This window comes from Ursus arctos, unplaced genomic scaffold, assembly GCF_023065955.2.
Source record: "Ursus arctos isolate Adak ecotype North America unplaced genomic scaffold, UrsArc2.0 scaffold_1, whole genome shotgun sequence".
Taxonomy (NCBI): Eukaryota; Metazoa; Chordata; class Mammalia; order Carnivora; family Ursidae; genus Ursus; species Ursus arctos.
In genome coordinates this window covers 17,465,142-17,491,403 of record NW_026622763.1, presented here as the reverse complement: position 1 = coordinate 17,491,403, position 26,262 = coordinate 17,465,142, and the positions used below count along the sequence as shown (strand labels likewise).

At 37.9% G+C, this 26,262-nt stretch overlaps 1 protein-coding gene across 7 annotated transcripts in view; it reads left to right on the top strand.

Annotated features, from left to right (window-relative positions):
* NCKAP5 (NCK associated protein 5) overlaps positions 1–26,262 on the top strand; it is a 933,280-nt gene that overhangs the window by 495,630 nt on the left and 411,388 nt on the right. For all 7 annotated transcript variants that reach the window (XM_057317349.1, XM_057317357.1, XM_057317348.1 and 4 more), the window contains one exon: positions 12,324–12,457. In XM_057317349.1, the coding sequence (XP_057173332.1) occupies positions 12,324–12,457 (134 nt within the window). The remainder of the gene's footprint in view (positions 1–12,323; positions 12,458–26,262) is intronic.

The window sequence follows — 26,262 nt, the reverse complement described above, 5'->3', positions numbered from 1 at the left end:
CTTAGAGACATGGTTCATCTCCTGCTCATCATACCATTAGTAATTTGTACCATAATTTGTAATTATGTTTTTCTTGCTATAGTAGGGGAGGAAAAAATTCTCCTCTACCCTCTTTGGGTCTCTGGCTGGGCCTAAGAATTAAACTGATACGAGACAGATTATAAGAGAAACACATACTTTTTTTTTTTTTTAACATGGACATGGAGGCCTTCGTAAGAGAATGAAGACTCAGAGAAGTGACCACAGCAGGAGGCTTTTGCATCTTCTAGACAAAGAAGCAATTTGTGCAGAATTGACAAGATGGAGGGGTTGATGTTGGGGTAGGGGTAGTGAGTGGTGAAGAAGTAATTAGGGTTAGTTTCCTAAGGTTTGTTTGTATAGATTTCTTGGTCCCCAATTCCCCATCTCTGGTGATAAGAACTCCTTCCTTCCTCTTTCGTATAGGAAGGGCACCTCTCACATGAGGATTTAATGACCTGTTGAGGGAAAAGGGGAAGTCAGAGTGACATTCCTGCTTCTGACATTCTCTCTAACTCCTTCAGCTTAAGATATTCAATATGGGGGGCGCCTGGGTGGCACAGCGGTTAAGCGTCTGCCTTCGGCTCAGGGCGTGATCCTGGCGTTCTGGGATCGAGCCCCACATCAGGCTCCTCCGCTATGAGCCTGCTTCTTCCTCTCCCACTCCCCCTGCTTGTGTTCCCTCTCTCGCTGGCTGTCTCTATCTCTGTCGAATAAATAAATAAAATCTTAAAAAAAAAAAAAAAGATATTCAATATGGCAGGGTGCCGTATTTTGGAGTAAGGTGTCCTAAACCCCATCACTGTGCTTATGGCTAATTTCATGGGTATATAAAATGTGAAAGTTGAAAGGGACCATAGCATTTTAAAAGGAGGTCCAAAGAGGATAATTGTACTTCTCACAGTTACATAGCCAGTTAATAAAAGAACCAAAAAGATAATAACCCAGACTACCAGCCTTGTGCTTACTCTATCACAGGAATCATCATGGTGAAAATCAAGACACTTAAAGTGATAAAAAACATGGGAAATGAATCAATGTATAACTTTCTGTCCAATTTTTTTTCAGCTGTATGATAATAAAATCAAAACTGCATTACTTTATATTGTGAATGCAGTATTACTCTATTATTCTTCACTTGTAGCTCTAGTTGAGAAATAATAAAGATCATTGACTACAAGCAAAGGACAACTTCATTTTCTCTCTTTGTATACAGGATACCATAATTTCTTACAATTTGTTCCAACATGCCTTTATAATCCATACCAATCTTGATGTGCCAAGCCTTCATTTTATCATGCTTTTCTACACAACCCACCCTGAAAATACTCCTCCCATAAAGTTCACATCTGTATCCTTTGCTAAGTAATGAACATATGCATATACATAATTTTTGCCTAAGAAAATGTAATCTTATGGAGTGATTCACCTGTGGCACTTCTCTTTTAGAACTCCCGTGTAGCACTGAGGACATTTTTAAGATCCTCCTAAGTACCCATCTGTCTTCTTTACCCTTGAAATTTCTTCCCCTTCTCCCCCCACCCTCTTTTTTATTTCTCTCACTCACCATTTTCTCCCTCCTGTCACTTTTTTTTTTTAAACCAAGCTTTCTATCTTTTTTTGTTAGAATAAAAGCTTTGTCTCTCTTAGGAGATGTTATCAGCACTGCGGATGTATATTGGGCTGCTTCTATCCCAGCGTCTCAAAATCTGATTCTGATTCTTCTGTTACAGCCAACAGTGTGGGCTCTAAAAAAAATCAATTCTTAGGTTCCTTATCTGTTTTTCTGCTTCTGGGATAACTGAATCTTTCATAACTAATGGGGATATTGAATTCAGGGAGCCTTACGGGGAAAATATATTGCAATTTGTGTAAAAAGCAAAAATGAGACTACAGTTAGATGTGATAACTATAGCTTAATTTCGATCCCATTTTACACTGGTTTGACATCAATTGGTTAATATAGTTTTTCCATTAAAAACTAGTTTGCATGAAAACATAACAGTTTAATTTTGTTGCTGATGTGTGTTTGGTTTATGGACCTCTGAAGAAAAAAAAATCACTTGCCAATTTTAGATTCTCAATAGGTAGCAAGAGAGTTAGAATGGTTATTCTGGGTCTCTGAATAATCTTAAAATGTTTCAGTATATATTAGATGTTGATTGGTGAACACATGGCAGTATCTGTAGCTGTCTGGACACCAACTAATAAGCAAATCTAAGCAGATCTTCAAGTTCTGAATTGACTATTGAGTCTTAATACCATGCTTTATGTTTGTATCACTAAATCAAATGTACTTATCTTTTCTAATAGTCTAATTTAAAAACCTCCATGGTGGCTTGTTTGCCAGATTCCACATTTCTTGAATGAGTTCATATATTTTTTTCATCAATACCCAGGAATATCATTAAGCCCCCATGACCTTCTTTAATGGCCTCTGTTCATTTCTGACTAACTTTTAGATCCTTTTATTATCTAAGAGTATTAGTATTTTTTCACAGGGTTCTTGGCTCGTAAAATATTTAAGAAGAGCATTATAACTTGGACACATTTGGGGAAATCTTTTGAAATGGACATGTAGAGTGAACACCTTACTGTATATTATTGTGTCTCTCTTTTACATCAAGTCGGTGTAGAATACCTCTGGATGAGTTGATGCCCCCTGTCACTTGCTAAGCAGGACTTACACAGATGCTTAGAGCATATGTGGGAGGCACCTCTCTTGTTAGAGCAGATGTTTCACTTGACACATGACCATGCATAGTGGCACTAGAACTTTCACAGCAAGTAAACAAAATTCTTCTTTCTTTTCCAAATTCTTTGAATTTTATGTAACTGACTTTGCCAGTGGTATACTGATGTAGCTAGACTCACCAAACATAATTAGACCTAGGATAGAAATATTTATTGACTTTCTGTATTTGAAATTCAGTGTTAATATCTTAGTATTAACCCCTGGAGTTTTGGCACCCTACAGATCAAGCCATCTGTTTAAAATCAGACGAGAGGGTAAGATTTAAAAAATAATGTTTTTTAGGGGTGTCTAATACAGTGTTATCTGCATTCTAGATGATATCTGTGATTAATCTTTCAGCTCTTACATTAAAATGTATTAAAGTTTGATCTACCCAAATGCACATTTTTGAGATTTTTAAAAGAAATCTGTAACTATAATGTTTATTTAATATGTAATGATTATTAAAATCTAAATTTCTTGTAGAATTTATCAAAAGTAACTGAACTACATTAGATGATATAAGTTATATAATTCCAGTTATCCATGTCTTATTTTTATTTGGTACTTTCAAGTCTTTGTAGTGCTTTACCATACATTATTTTGCTCATTCCTCACAGTGATCCTGTAAAATTGGCTTGGGCAGTTTTACTCTCCCTGATATACAGAGGAAACTAGCTTAAAACAGTTAAGCTTTAAGTGGCTTGTCCAAAACCACTTGAGTAGCAGATGAAATCTAAACCAGAAGCTGGTAGCATTCACCATTCTCTATTTAAATATTTTCCCATTCTGTTATTTAGACTCTTAATTCATTTCTTTCTCTGGTCAATGATCTTTGCAAAATCTTTACCAGATCTTATCACTCCCTTGATTAAACCTTCGCAATGAGTTGCTGTTTTACTCAGGATGCAATTGTACATCCTTAATATGACCCTCATGCTCCCCCATGGCCTGTGTCTTTCTCTTTCTACCTGTATCATATGCCGCTCCCGTCCCCTTGTTCACCAGGCTCCAGGCACACTGGGCTGCTCTTCTTTCTTCCTGTGACTCAAGAACTTCCCATTTGCTAATCACTCCACCTAGAGTGCTGGTCCCTTCTCTTCACCTGGTGACTCCCAGTCATCACAGAGGTCTCATTTTGAACGTTAATTCCTCAGAGAAGCCTTCCCTTAAACGACCAAACAAAATTAGTTCCTCTTGCTATTATCTTTCAGCAAATCCTTCATTATCCATCAGTTTATACTGATACATTTATCTGTATGATAATTCATTTGGCACCTTCCCTCTTCACTGTGTGTAAGTTGGCTACTGTCAGGAACCATGTCTATTTGACTCCTTGCTGGTCTCCTGCTCTGGTCCAGTGTCTGGCACATAGTAGCTGCTCAGTAAGCATTTGTGGTCTGAGTGGAATGAATAAATCCACGTGGTATATACATAGCTCTTTTTCCAAGCTCTTTTTTATATTTATTGGAATATATAGGTTTTTCTCCATTTTCTGAGAACATGCAGATAAAAATGGCTTTTGGATACTTGAAACAATCTAAGTCTTAGGAAATTATCAGGAGAGAAGTTTAAGAAAACTAAATGGATTACCTAGGGAAATTGTGGAGTTTTCATCCCCAGAGGTTTAATCAGAGGATAGTAATGAACTTTGAGGAAGTTTAAGGTCTGTGTTAAGGCCCTGTCATAGAGACAAGATCATTTGGTAGAACAGCGACTTGGACATAATACACCTTTCTTTTTTTTGTTTGTGTGTTTGATTATTTTGTCAAAGGCCCAACTCTTTGCTTGTGCGCAAATAGGAAAAGGACCTGGAAACTTGACTCTTAATTCAGATTTCTTTTTTTCCACTGACATGTACAGTCAGCACCGCTATAATGCAACCACTGCATCTGAAAAATCATTGCACAGGGCTTGTGGGAAAAATGGAAGTAGGGGCACAAGACTCAGAAACTTGATCAGTGACACATTTAAAAAAAAAAACCCAGGAACCTAATAAAAATGACAGCTAAGTTTTACTTGTGTTAAATGGTTAAGAAATAAATAATACAATAAATATGGCACTTCACCTTGAAAAAGACAGGCAGTTTGCTTGTGGAAGGGGTCAGTGGAAGGGCTGCACCTTGTGAGTTATTGTCAAGTGACGAAAGGAAAGCTGCCTGAAATCAGAGGGCAAGTTGTGCCACCAGATGTGGGTGGGGTAGCTCTTAACAGGCACAGTAACTGAGGGCACTGGCCCATCAATCTTAAATGGGTGTGATTTGTGTATTTTTACCTTAGTTTCAGTGGGGTGCAGTTTTCTGTGTTCACTTCGTGTTTCTCGTGACTGAAATCAGGCATAAGAAAGTGTGAGATTTGGGTCACACTCAAATTGGCCCCAAACACAGCCATTGCCTTAAAACAAATTATGCTCTTAAAATAAGTGTTAGGAGGCAGTCCACATGGTGATGCAGGAAGATCCTAAGCTCATCTCCTCCAACAGACACACTAAATCTACAACTGCATATGGGAAACTTCTCTCTGTACACTCGCTGCACACCTCCTTGTCATCAGATGAGAAAGGACTGCATTTAGAGGTTCGGAGAAGCTGAGATGTGGTCTCACCACAAACCCCTCCCCCAGCTCAGGAGGGAACTCAAAAATCTGAAGCTTCTCCTTGAGAAGTGAAGGGTTTGTAGATTATATCAGTCACTCTAACTCTTAAGACCAATATTTGAGAGACGAGCCACCAGGGCTTGTATCCATGAGGCCTAAAGGGCTATCGTGAACTGAGAAACAGCTCTTAAAATGTTTAAGTGCAGACTTGCTCGCCCCAGGGCCCAGCTCAGAAATAGCAGTTTGGAAGGCACCCAAACTATATGTGAAGAAGATTGATTTGCTAATCTTCAAGCATCCATTGGAGGGGCAGGTGCCTTTTGGCATTCTCTCCAGGGCATGGAGGCACTGGCAGATGCCATCCATCCTGTGCTCTCCCTCTGCCTCATTAAAGCCTGGGCTACCATCTTTTTATTTTCTATTTTTTCTTTTGGGAGGTGCCATCTTCATGCCCCCTCTGCCAGTCTCCAGTGGCATTATATCCCAGAGGGGAGCTTTTACGTATATCTGGTGCCCTGGTTTGTTTACATCTGATACCCCAGTTTTTGTGGCTGCCACCAGGGGACCCACTGAGCTCATGGATCTCGAGGCTAAAGTGGCTTGTGTTCCTGGATATGGTGGGAAACTATTGGAAAGATAGTCCTTGACAAACTGCCAACCCTAGGGCAGTATACAGATAGCGGGCTGAAAACACCACCTCACTCTGTGAGTAGGTGTATTTGCGTGTCCAAGAGCTTTGGTCTAAGGGACAGGTTCCTGGTCTGCCACACTCATAGAGGCCTATTGAAGTGCTCTCAGAGGGCATGTGGGTGGCTCAGTTGGTTAAGCATCTGCCTTTGTCTTGGGTCATGATCTCACGTCCTGGGATCGAGTTCCATGTCAGACTCCCTGCTCAATGAGGAGCCTGCTTCTCCCTCTCCCTCTGCCCTTCCCCCCGGCTTGTGTGCTCTCTGTCTCTCTCTCTCTATCATGCTTTCTCTCAAATAAATAAAATCTTTAAAAGAATTGGAATGCTCTCAGGGCTTAAGTCCCCAGTCTAGGTGATGTGCCCAAGGGAGGGGGATGCTTTGAGTTAGAAGAGAATAAAACTGGGCCAGAATACTAGGAAATGTTAACTGGTGAAGACTGGAAACAAGAAGAGGAACCAGGCAATGAAGCTGGAGAAGGGCCAAAAATAATTCATGGTCTTGCATCAAAAAGAATAAAATACTAGTAATAAATTTAACCAAGGAGGTAGAAGACCTGGATCTCAAAACTGTAAGACATTAATGAAAGAAACTGAAGAAGACATAAATAAATGGAAAGATATCCCATGCTTATGGATTGGAAGAATTAATACTGTTAAAACGTCCATACTACCCAAAGCAATATACAGATTCAGTGCAATCCTTATCAAAATTCCATTGACATTTTTCACAGAAATAGAAAAAAAAATCCTAAAATGTGTATGGAATCACAAAAGATCTCTAAAAGCCAAAACAATCTTGAGAAAGAACAAAGATGGAGGCATCATGCTCCCTGATTTCACACTCTATTACAAAGCTATCATAATCAAAACAGTACTTTATTGGCATAAAAAACAAACACAAAAATCAATGGAACAGAATAGAAAGCCCAGAAATAAACCCACCATTAATATAGTCAATTAATTTATGACAAAGGAGGCCAGAATACATGATATGGAAAAGACAGTCTCTTCAATAAATGGTGTTGGGAACACTGTACAACCACATGCAAAAGACTGAAACTAGACTACTATCTTACACCATACACAAAAATTAACTCAAATTGGTTTAAAAACTTGAATGTAAGACCTGAAACCATAAAACCCCTGAAAGGAAAACTGGGCAGTAAGATACTTGACATTGGTCTTGGTGATGATTTTTTGGATCTGACTCCAAAAACAAAAGTAAACAAGTGAGATCAAACTGAAATCAGCTTCTGCATAGCAAAGGAAATCATCAATGAAATGAAAAGGCCATGCATTGAATGTGAGAACAATTTACAAATCATATATCCCATCAGAAGTTAATATCCAAAATATATACAGAACTATAATACAATAGCCAAAAACAAAAAACAAAGCAATCTGATTTAAAAATTGGCAGATCTGAATAGACATTTTTCCAAAGGAGACTTTCAGGTGGCCAACAGATACATGAAAAAACGTTCAATATGACCAATCATCAGAGAAATGGAAATCAGAACCACAAAGAGGTATCACGGCATACCTGTTAGAATGGCTTTTATTAGAAAGAAGGAAGAGAGGAGAGAGAGAGAGAGAGAGAGGAAGGAAGGAAGGAAGAAAGAAAGGAAAGGGAAAGAAAGAAAGAAAAAAAGAAAGAAAGAAAGAAAGAAAGAAAGAAAGAAAGAAAGAAAGAAAGAAGGAAAGAAAGAAAGAGGAAGGAGGGAGGGAGGGAGGACAGATGGACAGACAAGTGTTGGTGAGGATATCAAGAAAAGGGAACCCTTGTGCACAGTTGGTAGGGATGTGAATTGGTGCAGCCACTATAGAAAACTGTATGGAAGGTCCTGAAAAAATTAAAAATAAAAGTATCATATGATCCACTTCTGGATATTTATCTGAAGAAAAGGAAAACATTAATTCAAATAATATATAGGTACCCCCATGTTTATTGCAGCATTATTTACAATAGCCAAGATATGGAAACAACCTAAGTGTCCAGGATGGGTGGATGGATAGATGAAGAAGTTGTGGTAGGTACACACACACACACACACACACACACACACTCATACACATTGGAATATTTATCTGAAGAAAAGGAAAACATTAATTCAAATAATATATAGGTACCCCCATGTTTATTGCAGCATTATTTACAATAGCCAAGATATGGAAACAACCTAAGTGTCCAGGATGGGTGGATGGATAGATGAAGAAGTTGTGGTAGGTACACACACACACACACACACACTCATACACATTGGAATATTTATCTGAAGAAAAGGAAAACATTAATTCAAATAATATATAGGTACCCCCATGTTTATTGCAGCATTATTTACAATAGCCAAGATATGGAAACAACCTAAGTGTCCAGGATGGGTGGATGGATAGATGAAGAAGTTGTGGTAGGTACACACACACACACACACACACACACACACACACACTCATACACATTGGAATACTACTCAGCCGCATAAAAAAATGGATTCTTGCCATTTGCAACAACATGGGTAGTCTGTGAGGGCACTAAGCTAAGTAAGATAAGTCAGGCACAGAAAGACAAATGCCATATGCTCTCACTTATATATGGAATGTAAAAACAAAACAAACAACAGCAACAACAAAAAACAAACAGAGTCTCAGAGAACAGATTGGTGGTTGTCAGAGATGGAGGAGCAGTGGGTGGTGGGCAAAAGGGGTGAAAGAGGTCAAAAAGTACATACTTACAGTCATAAAATAAGTCATGAGAGTATGATGTACAGCACGGTGACCATAGTTAACAACATCCTATTACATATTTGAAAGTTGCTAAGTGAGTAAATCTTAGATGGTCTCATCACAAGAGAATAAAAAAAAAAAAAACTTGTGATTATGTATTATGATAGATGATAACTAGATGATAACTTGTGATTATATTTGTATTTGTGTATACAAATATTGAATCATTATGTTGTACACCTGAAGCTAATATGTTATATGTCAAATATAAAAATAAAGGACAAAAAGATTACAAAATAAATGTTAGAGCAGAACTGACTATTGTAAGAAGAAAAAAAGATGGGAGTGGGAGGTGGGACTGGGGTCAGAAAAACTTGGCTCTGGTCCCAGGGCTGTCATTTCTAACAGTGAAACCCCGAGCAAGTGCCTTCCCTCTCTTTACACCATTTACTTTATCTTTAAATGAAGTTGTTAACAACCAGCTTTGCCAAGTTGTCCTGAGAGCTAGATGAAGCAATGAAGGTGGAAACATTCCGTCAACCGTGAAGTGCTCTCCAACTCGAGATTTTTCACGTAGAACTTATTTCAGAGGTAGAGATATCAACTAAAGAAGAACAAAGGGTTGGAAGTTCACCCACTCAGAGCCAGCTTTTGTTGAGAGAACTATGCAAACCCTCTTTTTGAATGAGAGGAAAGCCCATGACCCTAAAAGGAAGGGTGGTGAAGTGTCCCGTGAACACATGTCTCACATCATGTAGACTCAGCCCAGGAGCCAGTGTTTGTGTTCCTGGTATAGTAGTTTGTGTATGATGGTAGGAGAAGCCAATGAGGAGAAGGGGAAAAGGTGAACTTGCTAAATGAAACTGGGAGAAATACAAATGTGGTCCCGAGTGAATTTAGAAAAACACTCTCAGAGCTTTCTTAAGATGGCTTCTTAAAGCCAACCCAGCCCAGGGATTCAATAGAAAGAGATGTCACAGAAATTTGGCCTCATCAGGTCTGCAGCCCAGATTTCTGTGACATTGTTTTTTACTTACTGCTCTTCAGTTCCCAGCAGCACTGTATAAATAGCACTCAACTCTTCCGCATCCCTCGCTCCCTTTCACTCTCTGTGCTGTAAAGATATAGAGAAAACCTGTGGGGAAAAAATCAAAATTACTTTGGGGACAAATTAGTTTATATCTAGGATACAGCTATTACAAAAAAAAAAAAATCTGGCCAATCCATTGATATTATTTTGTTACTTTTATCCATGTTTTATAATTTGAGTAAAAAAAAATTTTTCCCTAGGTTTGGAAAGTAGATATGGCTGATTGTTAAGCTTCGATGGTTTAATTGAAATGCACATCATTTAAAGGGAATATATTTTAGTAAACAACTTTTGCCTCATTAGTCTTTGAATCCCCTGGAACTTTCTCTGTGTTGTAAGGGTGTCATTTCCTTTGTATTTGAAAAGGCATTAACAAATTGAACAGAAAAGTTTATTCATATGGAAAATGTGCTCCCTTATTAGATTTTGGGGAATTCTTCAATATGACAATGAATCTATGTGACATTCTTCACTTGTGAAGGAAAATGGATGCTATCTTCTCTGCAAAACTTCACCTTTTTCATACACTGTGGTTTTTAACTATTTAATGTACACCATTTGTTTTTCTGGTTTTGGGAGTCAAAGCACAGTCTTCCAAATTCTGTAATAAAAGTGACTTGACCATGTTCCTTCGAGTCCAATGAGTTTATACACAGATGAGTGTTAATTACATGTAATAACAGAGTAGATTTTATTTTTATCTTTTTATTTTAAAACATATGTAATAAAATATAAATAATGAAATAATTAAAATGAAATAAATAATAAAATATATGTCATATAAAATTTGCCATTCTATTTCTACAAAAATTTGACTTTGGTTAGCATGTTTTTCCTTCAAAACCACATTTTTCTTCTTTTCTAAAGCTACTGGAACATGACAGAATAAAGATTTGATTTTGATTTTACTTTTTCTGAATCTGATAGAAGTAACTGATTGTATGGGGGTGAAAAATGGACCATGAAAGAGTTTGGGACAGAAGGTACAGGCCTGACTTAGCTAACGGCCAGCTCCAGAATCAATAAGCAACTATATTTCCAGTATGCTAAATACAAAAAATACATATACACATTAGACATAGTCCTAATATCAAACAGATGTTTATGTAGGTGGAGAATCATAATAAATGCACATGAAAAATAATAACAGAAGAGCGTATAGGATGGTAAAGAGCATAGGTGCTGTGGAAATCAAGGAAGGGAGAGAACAATGAAGTGATGTGGGGAATTTCTAGAGAGATGGCTCAAAGCCAAGCCTGCAGTGTCCCTAGGCTTTAAATAGACCTCAGAGGGCTTGTTAAGCAGGAGGAAGAGCATGAGCAAGGGTGCATAGGCACGGGAATATAGAAGTATTTTTAGAGGATCTTGATTTACTTCCAAATTATGGTCTACTGTTTCCTTCATGATCCTCAGGAGAACCTTTCCCCCATAAGTTAGAGGTGGAGAAAATCCATCTCTCCTATCACTTCCAGTGAATATGCCGCATGCAGTGGATAGCATTTCATCCTGGGTAATCCATGGTTCAGAGTCATCATGCAGTCTGCAGTCTCTGCTTCCCTTCTTCTGTGTAAGAATGTGGGTCCCTCCTAGTCAGGCATTGAGTAGTTCTTTGGTTTTCATCACAGAATATCTATTCTGAATGCAAAGTGCTCACATTAGTAACAACCATAACCATAATAGCATGACATGCTAAAAAAAAAAAAAATAGCAGCAGCAACAAAACAAAAACCAAAACAAATAGACATTAGCATGGGTGAGTCAGTAATGTCAGGAGGATTCGAGTTGCATGTTTCTGACTGGTTCCAGGAATGAGTTTTGGTGAACGATCTATTCTGGGTCATCCAGTCCTTTGAAACACTGATTCCTATTTGTGAATGAGCTAGTTTTCTGGGATAATAAAGAAAGTGGGTGGTTTAGCCTATTTTTTATTTGTGAAAACCTAACTGGACAAATAAAAACAAAATATTTAACCTTATTCTCATCAGCTCCATGGCCTAATTAAGTTGAAATTACAGGTCCTTGTACAAAAATCACTTATGTTCTTTTAAAAGCGTAGACTAGAGATTGAAGAGATGAAATAATTCTGAGCAGGCACTAATGATCTTACTCATCATTACTCGAATTATAATACATTTGGTAGTTTTACTGGGTCATAGATCTTCATATCTGCACAAGAAGCCACCTGGTCTAGTGAAAATTATGCAAGCATTAGAGACATATCAGCCAGGATTGAAAACTGTTACCTTCTGGGTTTTATGACAAATTACTTAGATGCCTCTGATCCTTAGTTTTCTTGTCTGTAATAAGAGGTTAATAATAGAACCTACTTCGTGGGGTGGTAATGAGGATGAAATTAATTTATATATAAAGTCCACATTAGCACTTAGTAACTGACAGCTATTACTAATTATTTTTTTTCTCATAGTAATTGAGAAACACCTCCTTAAAAGTCATTCCCTTTGTGCCTTTTATAGCATGAGAAGCTGATGCATGAATTGGAAGAGGAGAGACACTTACGTCTTCAGAGTGAGAAGCGATTGCAGGAGGTGACACTGGAGTCTGAGCGCAACCGAATTCAGATGCGAGGCCTCCAACAGCAGTTCTCCAGGTATGTTCTGAACTGAGCTTCTTGCTTCAGGAGGGGCATCTCTTCCTGCACCAATAGCTTCTGTGCCTGAATTTCCATGGTGAAAGCTTCTGTTGAATTTGGGGAGCTAATTTACCTACAGCTTAGACCTTCTCCTCTGGCCACGCCATCACATGGCATTTGGGCCAATTTGTTGAAACTTGCTATTTGCACCTCGAGTATTCCTGGCTTTATTGGATCTAGTTGTCTTTTCTTCCTTCATGGCTATCTAAGGGATTTTTCCAGGAAGATGTGGTGGCTGTGTGGCCTATTGGAATGTCCTGTGAAAGGCCAGCCAGGAGGATGAAATTTTCCCGGTCATCATAATTCTATTTTAAGGAAGACAGAGAATGTGAATCTAATCATTCAGTAAGCTCTTGCTTACTTAGAGGAAACATTTACCAATAGTTTAAAAAAAATCAAAATCAGTGAGTTTCTTTCCTTTGAAAAGACTGAACTTGAATTTGAAAGGAGCATTCTGAAAAGTAACTCCTAAATTTAATTCCCACACAGTCAGACTCTTTCAGCTTCCAGTTACAGTTACTGTGGGCCAGGTGAAGTTTCAACCTATTACTTTCAGTTCCATGGAAAAAAACCACAAACTTGTGCTATTCCAGTCCTGGGACCAGATATGGGAATTCTGAGAAGGACAATTTACTTTCATTTCTGTATTTCACTTCACCATTTGCAAAATCAGGAAATTAATTTTTAGGTTTTTTGTTTGTTTGTTTCTCCCTCATGAGATTGTCCCAGGCTGAATCAAGTTTGAGAAGTTGCCTAAAATTTTTCTGAACAATCTATATGGATCTTGTCTTTAATTTACCACTGGGATTTGGACGTAATCAGCAACAGATTATATGGCTTCGTCATTATGAACCTTTTACAATGATGGCTTAAGCTTTGGATGTGTTACAGGGAGAAACCGAATTTATCTCATTGTGACTAATACCATGAATGCTTGTGACTTTGGTTTAGAGGTTTCTTGGAGGAACAGGGTAGAAAAGATAGATGACCGTCCTGCATTCAGAGTCATAATTTAACACCCTGTTCCACTCTCTGAGCACATGATAGTACACAGGTGCTGTAGAAACGCACCAATCGATACTTAAACAAATGTGTGTCCCACCCCTCCCAGGCTATTACTTATACAACCTTGTGCTCAATTTTTCATTTGGTTTGATGGCAACTCTCACTCTATGTCTCCCAACTTGAAATGATAGGGACCCCCCCCCCCCAGTTTTGAAGCAGCTCTAAAACAAGAACTGCTTTGTAATACTTGCCATTTTAATGATCTAGGAAAGGAAGAAGTAGATCACCCCATCTTTGCACTATGTATTTAAGATGTCTCTGTATTAAGCTATTGATTTACAGGGCGTGAGACACATGGTACAGTAAATTACTTTCATACGATGCCAGGTCATCTGCTATAAATCAAATGACACCCATACAGAGTTGAGTTGCACAAGAGCCAAGGCTATATCCTAGACTGAAAGAGAAGATAATTATATGTAGGACAAATAGTGGTTGGTTTTACATACTGCATTTCCCCTGCTATAATCAGTTTCCTTATGTAAAGCTTCATTGAAACTGAAGAGTTCAAGTCCAGTTATAGCCAGACAGCTAATGTAAATCAGCAAAGGTGGAAGAAAGAGCATATATCATAAGATAATTACACAAAGGGAGAGAGGGAAATAAACCACTGGAGTCTCTTAATACTAGAGAACAAACTAAGTGTTGGTAGAGGGAGCTGGGTTGGGGATAGGCTAGATGGGTGATGGGTATTAAGGAGGGCACTTTTTGTGATGAGCACTGGGTGTTATTTGTAAGTGATGAATTACTGAATTCTACTCCAAAAACCAATATTTCACTGTATGTTAATTCAGTAAAATTTAAATAGAAAAGAAACAAAAAGAAACAAAACAAGTGAGCAAAGGGGGAAAAAAAGAGTGAGAGAAAGAGGCGAACCAAGAAACAGACCCTTAACTGTGGAGAACAAACTGATGGTTAGCAGAGGGGAGGTGAGTGGGGGGAGGATGGGAGAAATAAGTGATGGGGATTAAGGAGGGCACTTGTTGTGATGAGCACAGGGTGATGTATGGAAGTGGGATCACTGTACTGTACACCTGAGACTAATATTACACTGGATGCTAATTAACTGGAATTTAAATAAAAACTTTTAAAGGAAGATAGATACACAATAATTTAAGTAGGCCCACTACACCATTTTTGATGGCCTTTCACATTTTAAACTTCGGTTTGTAAGATATGCCTAGTTCTGTTTATTTAAACAATCCTGTTACTGTAATTTAAGTCTTTGTAAAATTCTCCGTATTATAGAACATCTGTATAGATCCTCACCCTTGGACATGGTCCGCCTCTAAATGCTCACATAAATAATTTCCATATTCCAAATACTTGTATTGAATTTAAAACTTTTATATTCACAATTTCCTACATTTCCCTGGGCCAACGAGTTTATTTTGTACATGATGCTCCCTGAGATGTAGGCTTACTTTGAGTATTGTTTACGGAATGAGTTGCTGTGAAAAATAATGCTAGTAACCCACCTTTTCAAAGGATGTGTAGTGGCTTACAATAAAACGTAGCTTTACAATACAACTAATAAAATGAAAATAGAAAATAAAAACCACAAAAGGGTAGTGTGGAAAGTAATCGTACTTACATGGCCTGCCGTGTTTTCTGAGAGTGAGCATGTGACATAGTTCTAAGATTCCTGGCAGCCAGGATTAAAAGGAAAGTACAAGAGCCTATGTAATTGTTATTCCTAGACAAAGGCTACTACCCCTCAGGGAGAGAAACATTGTCTCTGGTAACAAATTTATACTAGAATCCGCCCCTTCTTAGATGGCCCTGGAGGATATAATAGACAATCGTCCAAAATGGTGCAGACTAGGATCAATTCATAGAAGTATTCCTACTTCTGCAAGGTCACTTACGTCTACAAAGTTAAGGCATTTCTGAATGTCACAGTACATGACATAGGAATGCTGGTTTCATGTCTAAATGATAATGAGTAAATAGAACCTAGGACTTTCGATTCTCAAGTCAGGTACTAGACTGCTAGTTCACAGGAGCCTCTAGGTAGACACGTGTTGCATCTTTCTGATAACTGTCTGATGAACCTGGAGCACAGAGGCATGAGATGCTGAGGCGTGGGTGGAGCTGCGAGAAGTATTTTCCTGGTGTAGTTGATGGCGTTGTCTCCATGCAGGCATCTAAACAGTGGTGAAGGAGATTCTGGAGTCTCAGATTCAGGGATGAGGTGAGGCTTTGGGGGGGAAAGTGGATAACGAAGTTAGAAGTGGGGACAATTAGGTATATGTGTGAAGTAGAGTTCAGATGTCAGAATGAGCGCTGCAAGGTAATTAGTCCAAGGCTTGATTTTATGCCGTTTCAGTGAGGTGATAGGCCTGGCGGCTTAACGGCACCAGGCAAACCTGAACATTGTTGATTATCTGTGGTAATGAGTAATGGGATCACTTAGGTGATAAAAATCTATAAAAATGCTTGAATGAGTAGTTCTCTTTTATGTCACCACCAAACCTTCATTTATAACCCCCCCTTTCCTCTTGACCTCTGATTAGGGTGTAATGATTAGCAGTGGTCCAAAATTTGGGCAATAAAAAAGAGAGAGAGAGAGAGAGAGATGTGACCAGAGATTATATAATCAGCTCTAAGCTCATAAATCAGAAATTGCCTGCTCTGAGGGTGATTCAAGCAGTCATAGCAAGCTTGATTCAGACCATTCATTGAAATACAGAGAAGAGAAGAGATCCTGCAAAATTAAGCCTTCTGCATACATGAAGGAGCATTTCAATAGGGTGGTACTGAGAGGCAGGCAGTAGTATCATTAGGGCTTCTTTGTCTTGATATTTGGTGATACAAATTAAAGATGCTTTCCAGATGTCATAATGATGGTCTAACCTGTTCTCTGAGTGGTATACATGGCTGGGCATATTTTATGTGGGAATAGCTTTGTGCCCGCCCTTCTATGATTCTGTAACTGTCTCGACCCTCCTTTAACTGTTCATTTGAACTGTGCTTGTCTAGCCAGCCAAGGTTAATGGTGTGAGTGTGGCTATGTCACTGCCTTCCCTCCTATGTAAAGATTAGCGTTGGCACCCCCAGCGTCCTTACCTTGGACGAATGAGGTGGTTTGTGCATTGGTTAGATTCACCTAGACAAGCACTCTTCAGGAACACTCTCTCCAACTAGGTGGGCTCTGGTGACGTAGAATAACAACGATTAAGAAGTGGGGACCCTGGGTGGCTCAGTTGGTTAAGCATCTGCCTTTGGCTCAGGTCATGATCTCAGGGTCCTGGGATCGAGTCCCGCATCAGGCTCCCTGCTGGGGCTGGGGGGTGCTGCTTCTACCTCTGCTTGCTATTCCCCCCTGCTTGTGTTCTTTCTTTCTATCAAATAAATAAATAAAATCTAAAAAAACCTAAACAATGATTAAGAAGAACCAGATTTGTGAAGAAATAAGCAATACAGACTACTGATTTAATGCGAACTATGCATGATTTGCGCCTGTATTTGAGTGGATTCCTTTGGGAACAATCCAGTCAATGTGTAGATTATTGCCAAAACCTGCTGTTCTTATCAGACAATCAAACATTTTTATTGTGTGTACAGTAAGATAGAACACAGTATGTATCCTCAGAAGACGTAGACCCCAGATAGAGAAGACTTACGTACATACATGAACTAAAAACCCCACATTTATAGCTTAGCTGTAAATAAAGGGAACTTTTGTCCAAATTCAGGACAGACTTCATATTTATTAATGGTATGTTATCACACAAAGGCATGAATCAAGCCAGATGAAATTAGCACTAACTGTATAGTGCTACTAGCAATAATAAAACACGTTTATCATATGACATCTCTTTGCTACTGTATGTCTGAAGCTTTAAATTAGAATCACCACCCAGAAGACCTATTTTGTAAACTACTATTAGTGAACCATGTCACACCCCAAGCATCATCAGGAATCAATTAGTGTTTCTCTGCAGCCTTGAAATGTTCCCCATATGTATGTGTGTGCACGTACGCGTGCACATGCGTGTGTGTGTATTTACACCATGCAGTGTAAATTTAAGTAAAGGGAACAATTAAGCTTTGTCACCCATAATAGACAAGGATAATTAAAAATCACCCAAATGGAATCCAGGTTTTCCCCCTCTACCTCCGGGATTACTCTGCACCTGTTTTGACCTTCTCTCCCTGCACAGTTATCTGCTGCCTTGAAGCTATTTCTTTGCTTACTGTAACTGAGATTTCTCCTATCACAGTTGATTGCTAAGCTTAAGTGCAGTCCGCTGCATGCTGAACTTCAAGGAGACGTAAATGGAGATGGTTTTACCGCTTAACTCGGTCACTGGTTTCTGTTCACATTATCGGCTCTCAGAGACTTTATGGAAGCCTAGGCTTCATTTTCTGCTGCCCATTTGGAAGCTGTAGGCACCTGCATAGAAGTGTGTGTTGAAGAGGATAATATGCCCTTAAATGTTCTACCCACGTCTTCCTTTCTGCCTCTGTGTCTGTTGGGCACATTAGAAGAACATTTTCTCTACATCTTTTGGAGGAGTAAAGCAAAACAAGATGAGAAAAAAAGCTGTCAACTGACCCTTGGACGATCAGCAGCCCAGAGCCCTTCTGCTCCTCTTCTGCATTTGTTCCCGTCTCAGACCTTGGTCAACTTTAACCTGTCACGAGGGCTGGCTCTCCTGAGCGCCTTGTTCCTCCTGATGAATAGAGAGGGCAATTTTCGATTGATTTGGAATTGCTTATTTCCACACTGTCAGCAATATTTCTGGCTGAGACTTTTCCTAAAAATGGAGGTCTCTCATCTCCTTTGAGAAAATATAACAGAGGTTTAAAATGGCAGAGGAACATTGGTGAAATGATAAATTTTCTTCAAATCACACAGCTGGAAGAAAAGATTTTAAATAGCATCTTCTTAAATGCCTGGTTCACATAATATGGTTCACGTTTTGATGTCAGAAGTTTATATCTTAGTGATCTAGGTATAAGCGCTTGCGTAAGCAAAGCAGAGGGAGGCTAAAACCAACTATAAGGGAATAGGGGGGAAAAAAAGGACGCCATTTTCAGCTCCCCGAGCAACGGATAACTTAATGCTAAACATTCCTTAGTTCCTTTGTATTTCTGGTTCTGCATAAGACTTGATGACATTGTCATAAGTTTCCTAAATTCTTAACAGAGTCATGTTGTTGAATAGAAAACACAGATGTTATATTGGCATTATATATCCCTGGTAGAGAAAACAGTATTAACACAGAGTATAGTTCCGATTTTATTCCAAAGAGCACCATCCTATTAAACGGGGCTTCCTAGGACCTGGTTCTAGCTCTACTTCTAACTAGCTTAATAACTTCAGTTAAGTAATTCCACCTTTTTAGATCTCAGTTTGCTCAATTGTAAAATAAAGGAGTTGAATTGCTTATAGTTTTAAAATGCTTCTTACAGTTTTTTAAAGGCATTGTATTTAAACCGAAGTGCATAACGTGAGTGAAGTTATAATTAGACTGTTGTAACCAGGCCTTCTTGAAGTTCTAACAACCAGGCTTTTGTGCTGGGGGCGTGAAGAGAACCGTCTTACTCTCCACACTGCGATCACGGTGAAGCTCTGTGGAGTTGGGCTTTCGCCATGTCTGTTTTGGTTACTTGACTCTGGAGTAGTCGAGATTAGAAAAGTGCCAAGCCCAGATGAAACATTTCTGTTGAGGACAGCCAAAATTGAATACCGAGGAACTCGACTGGCAAAAAGAAGCTACGATCCTCTGCAGTGGACATAACCATTATTGCTCTTGGCTCTGATGTTGTCTGCTTTAGGATTTATTTGAACTGGTTTGGGAAAAAGCCTGAACAGAGAGAACTTTATGACATCCAGAATTGGTTTCACTTTTAAACAATTTCTCTGAAGAAACAGCCATCAGTAAAAACAAAAAACAAACAACAAAACAAAAACAGTGATTTAGTTTCCTTCTAAACATTTTTGAAAATTACCCATTATACTCTTATTGTGTTCCTATCACCACCCCCAACATACTGTTTTCTTGTAAGAAAATAAACACAGGATATAGAATCCATTTTATTTTAAAATTGGAAACTAAATTCATTCTTACTCTCAATAAATACTTTTTGGTCAGATCTGCAGATAATCCATTTTTTAGGTGTACAGTTTGTTCAGTTTTGACAAACATATACCGTCGTGTAACCAAATCAAAATATAGAATATTTTCCTGTCCCTGAAAAGTTCCCTGATTTCCCTTTGTTGTCAGTTCTAACTCCATATTTTAAGCCCCTGGCAATGACTGATCTGATTTCTCTCCCTATTGTTTTGCCTTTTTTGGAAAATCATATAACTGAAGTTAGAAAGTATTTCACTTTCTGTGTCTGGTTTCTTTCACTCAGTGTGTCTTTTGATATGCATCCTTGTGGTTGCATGTGTCAGTAGTCCATTCCCTTTTATTGTTCAGTAATATTCCATTGTATAAAAGTACCTATTTGTTTATTCATTCAGCTACTCATGGGTTTCTTCCAGTTTGGGGTGAGTATAACATTGCTATAAACTTGCGACTCTCATGCTCTAGTTTCAGCATTTTCATTTCTCTTGGGTAGATAACTAGGAATGGGATTACAGAGTCATGTGGGAAGCGTACGTTTAACTTTGTAAGAAACTGCCAAACTTTTTCAAAGTAGCTGCGCCATTTTGCATTCTCACTAGCGATGTATAGAAGTTATTCCATGTTAATAAATGCTTCTTGAAAAACAAAACAAAACACAGGTATAGAAAACCACACACACACACACACACACACACAAAATAACTGGCTTGATGAATTATTCTGAGGTGGATACTCTTGTAACCAGCATCAAGTCAAGAAAGAAAATTCCGTCAGCCACCCAGGATGCCCCTGGGGACCTCTTCCCTTGCTCAACCTTCATCTTCCCCCAATAAGTAACTAATATGCTGCCTTTATAGCAATAACCTCCTTGTGTTTTTAATAGTGTTATCACTTAAGGCACATCCCCAGACACTTTAGTTTAGCCTTGGCTGTTATAAAACTGGTTATGTATTTTAGGTTTAACAAATAGATTACCTTCTATCACTTGTTTTTCTTTCAAATAGCTATTGAAGAACCTAGAGAATTTGGCCTACAGAATTTCTCAGTTTAAATTTGTTGTTTGCTGTTCTTGGGGCAGTTTAACATGTTCCTCTGTTCTCCATATTTTCTGCAAGTTGGCGTCTGTTTCCATACACTGCTCTTAATAATGATCTAAATAAAAAGATTAAGGTTGTTGTTGCCTAGGGTGTTGAGAACTTTTCTCATTACCCATACTTTTCTTATTCCACAACCAATAACCTTTGCCATATACACATTCAATAAATATATGTTGGTTGAAGAATGAATGAATGAATGAATGAATGAATGAATATAAGAATGAATGAATATCTTCACTGAAACAGAAAGGAGCAGCCAGCATTGTACTATGAAACACTTAGGTTAAACATGGAAGAATTTTAAAGATAGTGTGTTTATGATAGAAATTTGCTTCCAAGAGAGGTTGTAGAATGGCCATTCCTGTGAATCTTTTAAAATTTTGATAATAGCCATCATTCTTAGAGTTATAAACCATGATGGCCTGGGAGGATGAAGACCCAATTTCCCATTCCTGGGCTTCTATGATAGAGTACTCACCTATAAAAGATGAGTTGCCTTTTTTCATAATATTCTTTGCAGAATTCCTGTCTGCAGGGCACTAAATGGAATTTGGTGCATTAAAAGTTTACTTCCCATAGGGTAAAGTTTACTCTCAGAGAGTGTTTTATGACCCTCAGATAACATTTATACGAGTGTTTCTATGGTGGCGTATGGGGCAAATGCAACACAGCGGTCTGAGGAGGAGGGATCATTTTCTGATTACCTTTTCGGTCTATAGACAGTCCCTTTAATGAATGGTATCCCCACAGAGTGTGTCTCCGAATGCTGGTTGTAAATACTTGGAACTATTCTTTGGGATCCTTTGTGTAATTTGTGAAGAATTATTCAGTCAAGATGGCTCTTCTTTATAAATGTCTATATCTGCTGTTAACGAACAGCCTGGAGCTTGTAGGAATGTTTCCCCAAGAATAAAGCAGAGAATTAGCTGTGCTGAAGCTATGGGCTCCTGACAAAAGAAATGCGTTGTGGTTTTCATTAAACTGTGTTTCAGAAATTTTTGCACATTTCCCCTGACCTAAGGTTCCCCTGACCACATTTCACCTGTCATTTGGGGCAGCAAGTGACGGGATATATTTTCACAAAACACAAAGATGAGTTTCTTTTGCCATATTTAGTCCCGATAACATTTCAAGCTGTTGTGTCTTATAATAAGCACTTCTATTATTATTGATAACAACATGGCCATAAAAATGATCATATTTAACACTTCTTTTATTTTGCCATGTTTCCAAAACTGTTCCTTACATTATGTCATTCAGTTTTCACTCTAACCTTTGGCATGGTAAGCAAAACATTATTGTGATATCATAATCTTAATAAATATCACTATTGAACCTTACAAAAAATGAAGTCACTTGTTCATGGTCACATGGTAAGGTGAATCCAATTTAGAACACCGGAATTCTGGTGTCCAGTAAAATCCTGTCTGTTCCCTCGTTAATTCATTTTGTAATTTATGATCAATGATAGAAAACAAAGATTCAAATGATATTAGAAGCAACTGTATTTCATTAAATTTCAGCCTTGATCATAAGTTTAAACATTCTGCCACTGACAGTGTTTCTTTTTTTTTCTTTTTTAAAGATTTTATTTATTTATTTGACAGAGAGAGAGACAGCCAGCGAGAGAGGGAACACAAGCAGGGGGAGTGGGAGAGGAAGAAGCAGGCTCATAGCGGAGGAGCCTGATGTGGGGCTCGATCCCACAACGCCGGGATCACGCCCTGAGCCGAAGGCAGGCGCTTAACCGCTGTGCCACCCAGGTGCCCCCACTGACAGTGTTTCTTAAACTTGATCATCTCTTGACTGAGATTGCATGCAAGAGGAACTTGGGCCAATGTGATAAATGAAATTATATCACATTAAAAGGAGAACTTGGTAGCCACTCTCCTCCCATTTCAGAATTCCAAAGGAATTTCAATAGTTGTCTCTCTTTAGTGCTGTGTCTCTTTTATGGCCCCTAGTATATATTTTTACACTGTGTTATCAAACCAGCTGGGCTGGTGATTAAATCAGCACTTCCGGACATCTAGACTACCACCAAAATACAATTATATTTATTACTTGAACTGTGTAGTCATTGAATTTAGCTCAAATGACCCAGATTTCCCCTTTGCTGTGGGCTTGGACAGTATGTATTTACCTAATAAAACCCAGTTCCAGATTCACACTCTCGCTGATGTTTTTAAAAAGTAGCAATTTCCTCAATTATTATACAGACTGTAAACACATAAGTGTATTTTTTTCTTGCTAGTGGTTTTGGATCTCAGTATGATATATTCCCTCAGTAGGCTGTAAAGTTTTTATTGCTCTTGCCTGATATATAGTAGGTGCTCAGTAAATGTTGAAATAGTAAATATTTCTGATTGGCCACGTTGCTGTGTTAAGGTGCCATTTATTGAACCCCTGCTGTAGATGACATTTGCTATTCCTATTTACCTAAATAATTTTCAGATTCCTAAATTATTTTATTTTTATTCCATTTTAAAAATTTTTATTCAGATAGTATTGTTGCGCAATGAGTAAGTTTTTGCAGAAACTACTGAGACCAAAGTATGACAATTCAAAAAAATGACAAAATTGGTTCAACGGTGCTAAGCAAGGTGGAGGGACACAAAATAAGTCATTTCCCCTGTCCCTAAGGAGCTTATGGTAAAGAAAGAGTCACACTTGAAAAAAAAAGAAAGGAAGGAAGAAAGAAAAAACTAATGTTAGATGAAACCACATCTTTGCTGCAAGAAAGGAAGAAAAAAAATGACCTAAGAAAAATTCTGTGAGCCAGAAAGGGATTTATTTGAGATGACTACTGAAGCATGTATAGGTGAAGGAGGATTTAATAGAGAACTGAAGGAAGGGCATTTTAGGTTAAGAGAATAGAACACAAAGATAGGTCTAAAGGTGTGAGTATTCGTGATGGGTTTCAGAAGCTGCTAACAGTTGTGTATGGGGGGCGCTCAGTTCCGCTAAGACCCTTATCTGCATGCTAGCTGTTTGAATTCAGGCCTTCATCATCCCCTTGCATCTTGGGTAGTGAAGTAATGCCTGGCCTACTTTTGCAAGTTGATCTTATGAATATCTCAATCACACAAGTCAATCTTACTTTGAACTCTTTTCCTGAAGCCCAGCGGTCACCTTTGATGTTAGAAAATACTCTAAGAATTGATTTCTATTCCCTCAGCAATTCACGTTATTGTCAAGAGAGTCCCCAGTGAAGTAGTAATATATTTAGTGTACTTCCAATATGCATGACACATATAACGCTTACAAGTCTATGGCCTTTTCAGAAACAATCACCAAAGCACACGCTATCTTATCAGGAAATACCCTACAGGTCTTTGTAATAGATTTGAATGGTTTCAAGATTCTGCAGACCCAGACTTTCTAAGCAGTCTCTCATGAGTAAAGAATTGAGTAGCAGAGTAGTAAGGCTGTAGTTACTGCCTCAATGCATGTAAAGCCCAGTTCAGGAAAGGCCAGGACCTTGGAGGTTACAATGACAGGGAGAACATCCATCATTTAATAAAACCTGGGGAGGAGAAGGACGAAGTCTAAATGCACAAGGAGAGAACTCTCAGATGTGAAATGCAACAAAGCTGCACACTTGAAACTTCTACAGTGACCCTTTAAGCATAGGATATATGAGATACATAGGTTTAAGTCATTTGTTTTTTATGAACATTTAAAGAGAACTTACCAGGTATCAGGGTCTATTCTAGGGAACATAGCAGTGAAACAAAACAGAAAAATGTCCCTTTCTCATGGAGGAAGCATAATATTAAATGGAATTTAATTCTTAAAGCAGCCCTTCCTGGAAGATATTCCTATTTTTTGAAGACATTTTTTTAAAATTTAAATTCAATTAGCCAACATATAGTACATCACTAATTTCAGAGATATTCCAATTATCTCTCTTTTACAGTTGGCAAAACTGAGGCCCATGTGGGTTAAATAATTTGCCCATTGTCATACAGCTTGAATGTATCATGGCTGCGATTTGAACTTAGGCAGCCTGGCTGTTAGCCATTCATCTGTGCGGTTTCCTGTTTATTATCCACGAAAGTGAAAATGAGCTAATATTTACTGGGTATTGACCTTGTACCCTTTGGGGGCTTGGGGGCACTTTAAACATGTAATCTCATCACTTAAATTCCATGAGGAGGTATTAGCATCCATATTTCATAGATAAAAGAAATAAAGCCCAATGAAGTTAAATGATTTGCGAAAGGTCACACAGCCGCTAAACAGCTGAACCAGGATTCAACTCAGTTTTGTTTGTCCCTTGACATATATTCTCTTCCTGTTGTATACTACAAAAATTAATTAATGTTAGGATTCTCAAAGACTCAGTATTTACTTCAATCTTTGTGTTTGAAGAAAGTAAATACAGTCATTGTTTTGGATATATGCTACTTTCTGAAATTCTTCAGTGTCTTTGAGAATCTACGTGTGTCTCCTTATTGCTTGGGATAAGTTCTACATGACTAACAAGTTTTTCTGTCATTTAGTATAAGACACAAAATGTTGTTTTAGGCCTTTATTTTCAAGTCAACTCACCCTGAAACCGACAAAACTTTATAATAAATTCATATATCAGTGTGTCCTTTTCCAAAATTGCTTGATTAATGAATCTTTAACAATTTGAGAAATTGATCTATAGTTAAATTTGAAATGAATGCTGGATGCAAATATGGTGTTTTATGGAGTTCACCATCCTTTCCACTGTACTACTTCTCCAAAATACTCATTTAGATTTCCTCCTCATTTTCAATATTTCAATCAATATTTTTTTCCTATTTTCATATAAACGCAATCATCAAGTTACAAGAAGAAAGAGAAAAATGTACCAGGTAGAGAAAAGTGGATGTTTATTATGCTATAATTTATCTAAGAAGGAAGTGAGTGGGAATTGTATACATGTGTGTATATGTACGTGTACAATACGTGGAAAGAGACCTATTTAGAAGGATGAAGTAAAACTTTAAAAAAATAGTTATAGATATTCAGAGAGAATAGAAAATGGAACAAGAATAGAAGCTAGATTTCGCTGAAGAAACTTAAAGAATTTGACTTTAGAAATATATGAATATTTAATATAATTTTAATATAATATCTGATTTAAATTTCCTAAAAATTGAAAACACAACAAACAATTACATATAACTACAAATTTAGTTGGTGACAAAACTACGCACACACACATGCACACACACACAGACACACATAAATCATTCAAAGTGACTTCCAGACATAGAAGTTTATACATTCATAGGATGACAAACACATAAATGTACACCCAAAACCCAAAGCAAAAAAAAAAAAAAAAAACAGTATGTTGTACACCTAAAACTAATACAATGTTATTTGTCAAATAAAAATAAAAATGGAAAAATATTCAATTATAAGAAAAAACCCGAAAATGTCATTATTTTTTGTAATCATATTTTTGGAGGTAGTGTTGATATGGTTATCCTGAGACACTTGTTAAAAGGACTCGAGGTCCAATTTGAAAAGGCTTCCA